Source organism: Tupaia chinensis, unplaced genomic scaffold, assembly GCF_000334495.1.
Source record: "Tupaia chinensis unplaced genomic scaffold, TupChi_1.0 Scaffold000403_1, whole genome shotgun sequence".
In the NCBI taxonomy this organism is placed as follows: Eukaryota; Metazoa; Chordata; class Mammalia; order Scandentia; family Tupaiidae; genus Tupaia; species Tupaia belangeri.
In genome coordinates, this window is record NW_006159905.1 from 812,413 (window position 1) to 814,611 (window position 2,199).

The 2,199-nt window shown below is 55.7% G+C and overlaps 1 protein-coding gene across 1 annotated transcript in view; it reads right to left on the reverse strand.

The window, feature by feature from the left end:
* The window catches only part of TNXB (tenascin XB), an 85,461-nt gene that overhangs the window by 28,621 nt on the left and 54,641 nt on the right, over positions 1–2,199 (reverse strand). The window contains 2 exon segments of the mRNA XM_027774133.1: positions 8–159; positions 2,104–2,199. The exon segment at positions 2,104–2,199 is cut by the window's right edge and continues 240 nt beyond it. Of these exon segments, the coding sequence (XP_027629934.1) occupies positions 8–159; positions 2,104–2,199 (248 nt within the window).

Below are 2,199 nucleotides of genomic sequence, written 5' to 3' on the forward strand. Positions count from 1 at the left end.
GTTCAACCGGGCCCTCGGGGACGGTCCAGGAGAGGCTCAGAGAGTCGGGGGTGGCGTCCGTCACTGTCAGCTCCCCCAGGCGTGGCTTCAGGGGAGGCTCGGGGGTGGTGGTGGGAGATTCTGTTGGAGCAGGGGTCATTTCTTCATCTGCTCCTGGGGCTGCATGAAGAGACACAGAGAGTGGGTGGGCCTTCCTCCTGGGTTCCCCATAGGCACAGGATGTGGGGTTTTCTCCTGGGCACAGCATGGCCCCACAGCCCGGATGCCCGTGCCCGGGGTTAGGATGTCTCTTCTCAGGTTTAACATTCAGTCCTCGGGAGACAGCACACCGTGGTGGAGTTCTGGTGGTGGTGTGGGACCCCAGGGAGCACTACGAGTGCACACGGAGGCTTTGCAGCTGCCGAGTGGCTCGTGTAGAGGGACAGAACTGACGCCTCGCAGCAGCAGCACCGAACATGGCTGACTGGCCGCGTCAGGGGGTACGGCCCCTTGTGCCTGGGAATTCTACTTCAGGAGAGTTCTTTTTTCTCTTTCAGGTTTTTACCATAGATGTGTGCACTTGCCGGAGAGAGACAGAGAGAGAGAGGGGAAAGTGAGAAGTCTCCCCCGGGGGGATGGCCACGCCGCAATCCCTTCTCCTCCATTCTCCTCTCGGGATCTTGGGCACGCACGCACATGCAGCCACATAAGTCACTGGGTCCGGGACTCGAACCACAGTTGACTATGTGGGAGTCCAGCAACATAGCCATTACACCAACTGCTGGTCTAGAAAGTTTTCTTTTAATACCCCCTCTAGTTTGGAATGGTTTTCTGTGTGCTTTTAATAGTGATAATTTCAAGCTTTGCAGCTCAGGGTGCAGAGAGACCCAAGCAACATAGCCATTACACCAACTGCTGGTCTAGAAAGTTTTCTTTTAATACCCCCTCTAGTTTGGAATGGTTTTCTGTTTGCTTTTAATAGTGATAATTTCAAGCTTTGCAGCTCAGGGTGAAGAGAGACCACACGAGGTCACTTGTGCAGTGGCTGGTTCTGTACTGGCCCTCACGGCAGTCCTGCCAATCACACCCTGCAGACGCTGGCTCCTGGGCCCAGGGGAGATTATGTGTTTTGTACTAGTCTTTTCTGCTCTCCGCAGGGTCGATTCTGCCTTGAGAGCCGAAATACAAAGTCATTTGTCTGCTCTGCTTGGAAACGCGGTTTTAAGCAACTGGGGGTAACGGCTGTGAAGAAATGACCAAAAGCAGGAACGGCCACGTTAACTAATGAGAGGAAAACGTGCCAAGTCGCGCAGCTGGCTGGTCGGAACCGCGTTACGGCTTCCACGTTAAGAGGACTCAGCGCTGCTGTAACGTAAGTGGGTCTCCATGTGGGGGCTCGAATAGTAATTAGGAGTCTTGGCCCTTAGGAGGTGCTCAGGAACTACCTTCCTCAAAGGGGAGGCTGTTGCTGGGTGTGTGCTGAGCCACACTCATGGCCGCCCCGCAAGGCAGGTGCATGCATTCCTTCTTTTTTATTTTTTTTTTTGGAGAGGATTTTTGCTATAGGGCGCGTGCACTCACCAGACAGACAGAGAGAGACAGAGAGACAGAAAGCGAGAAATCACCCCCCAGGGGATGGCCATGCCGCAATCCCTTCTCCTCCATTCTCCTCTAGGGATCTTGGGCACGCACGCACATGCGCCCAGTCTGAGTTTCAAGCCACTGGGTCCGGGATGCCAACTGCGGTTGACTACATGGGAGTCCAGCGACATAGCCATTACGCTAACTGCTGGTTCCCCGCGCATTCCTTCTTTACCGGAGAGAGGAAAAAGAGGCACAGAGAGGTCGGGTGATTCTCGAGGTCACACAGCCTGAGCAGGCTAGGGTCAACCCCAGATGCGCCTACGTCTGTTACTGCCCTGGTGCCCTGCCTCTCCGAGGGCCCTAAAAGCCAAGTGCAAAGGGTAAGGGGTCTGGGGTGACACAGTCGGCCTAGAGTGAAGATGATCTCTAGGAGCTCGGACGCCTTGGTTCCAGGGAAAGTGGGATAGAGCCACCCAACGCTGAAGTAGAAGGGAAATGGAGCCCCGCTCAGCAGGACGCAGCGCCCTGCGGCACACTCACCAGTTAAACCAACAGCAGAGACGGGGCCCACGCGCTGGCCGCTGTGGAAGCCGTACAGGTTCATCTTGTACTTGTGGTCTGGCTCCAGGGCCGCGG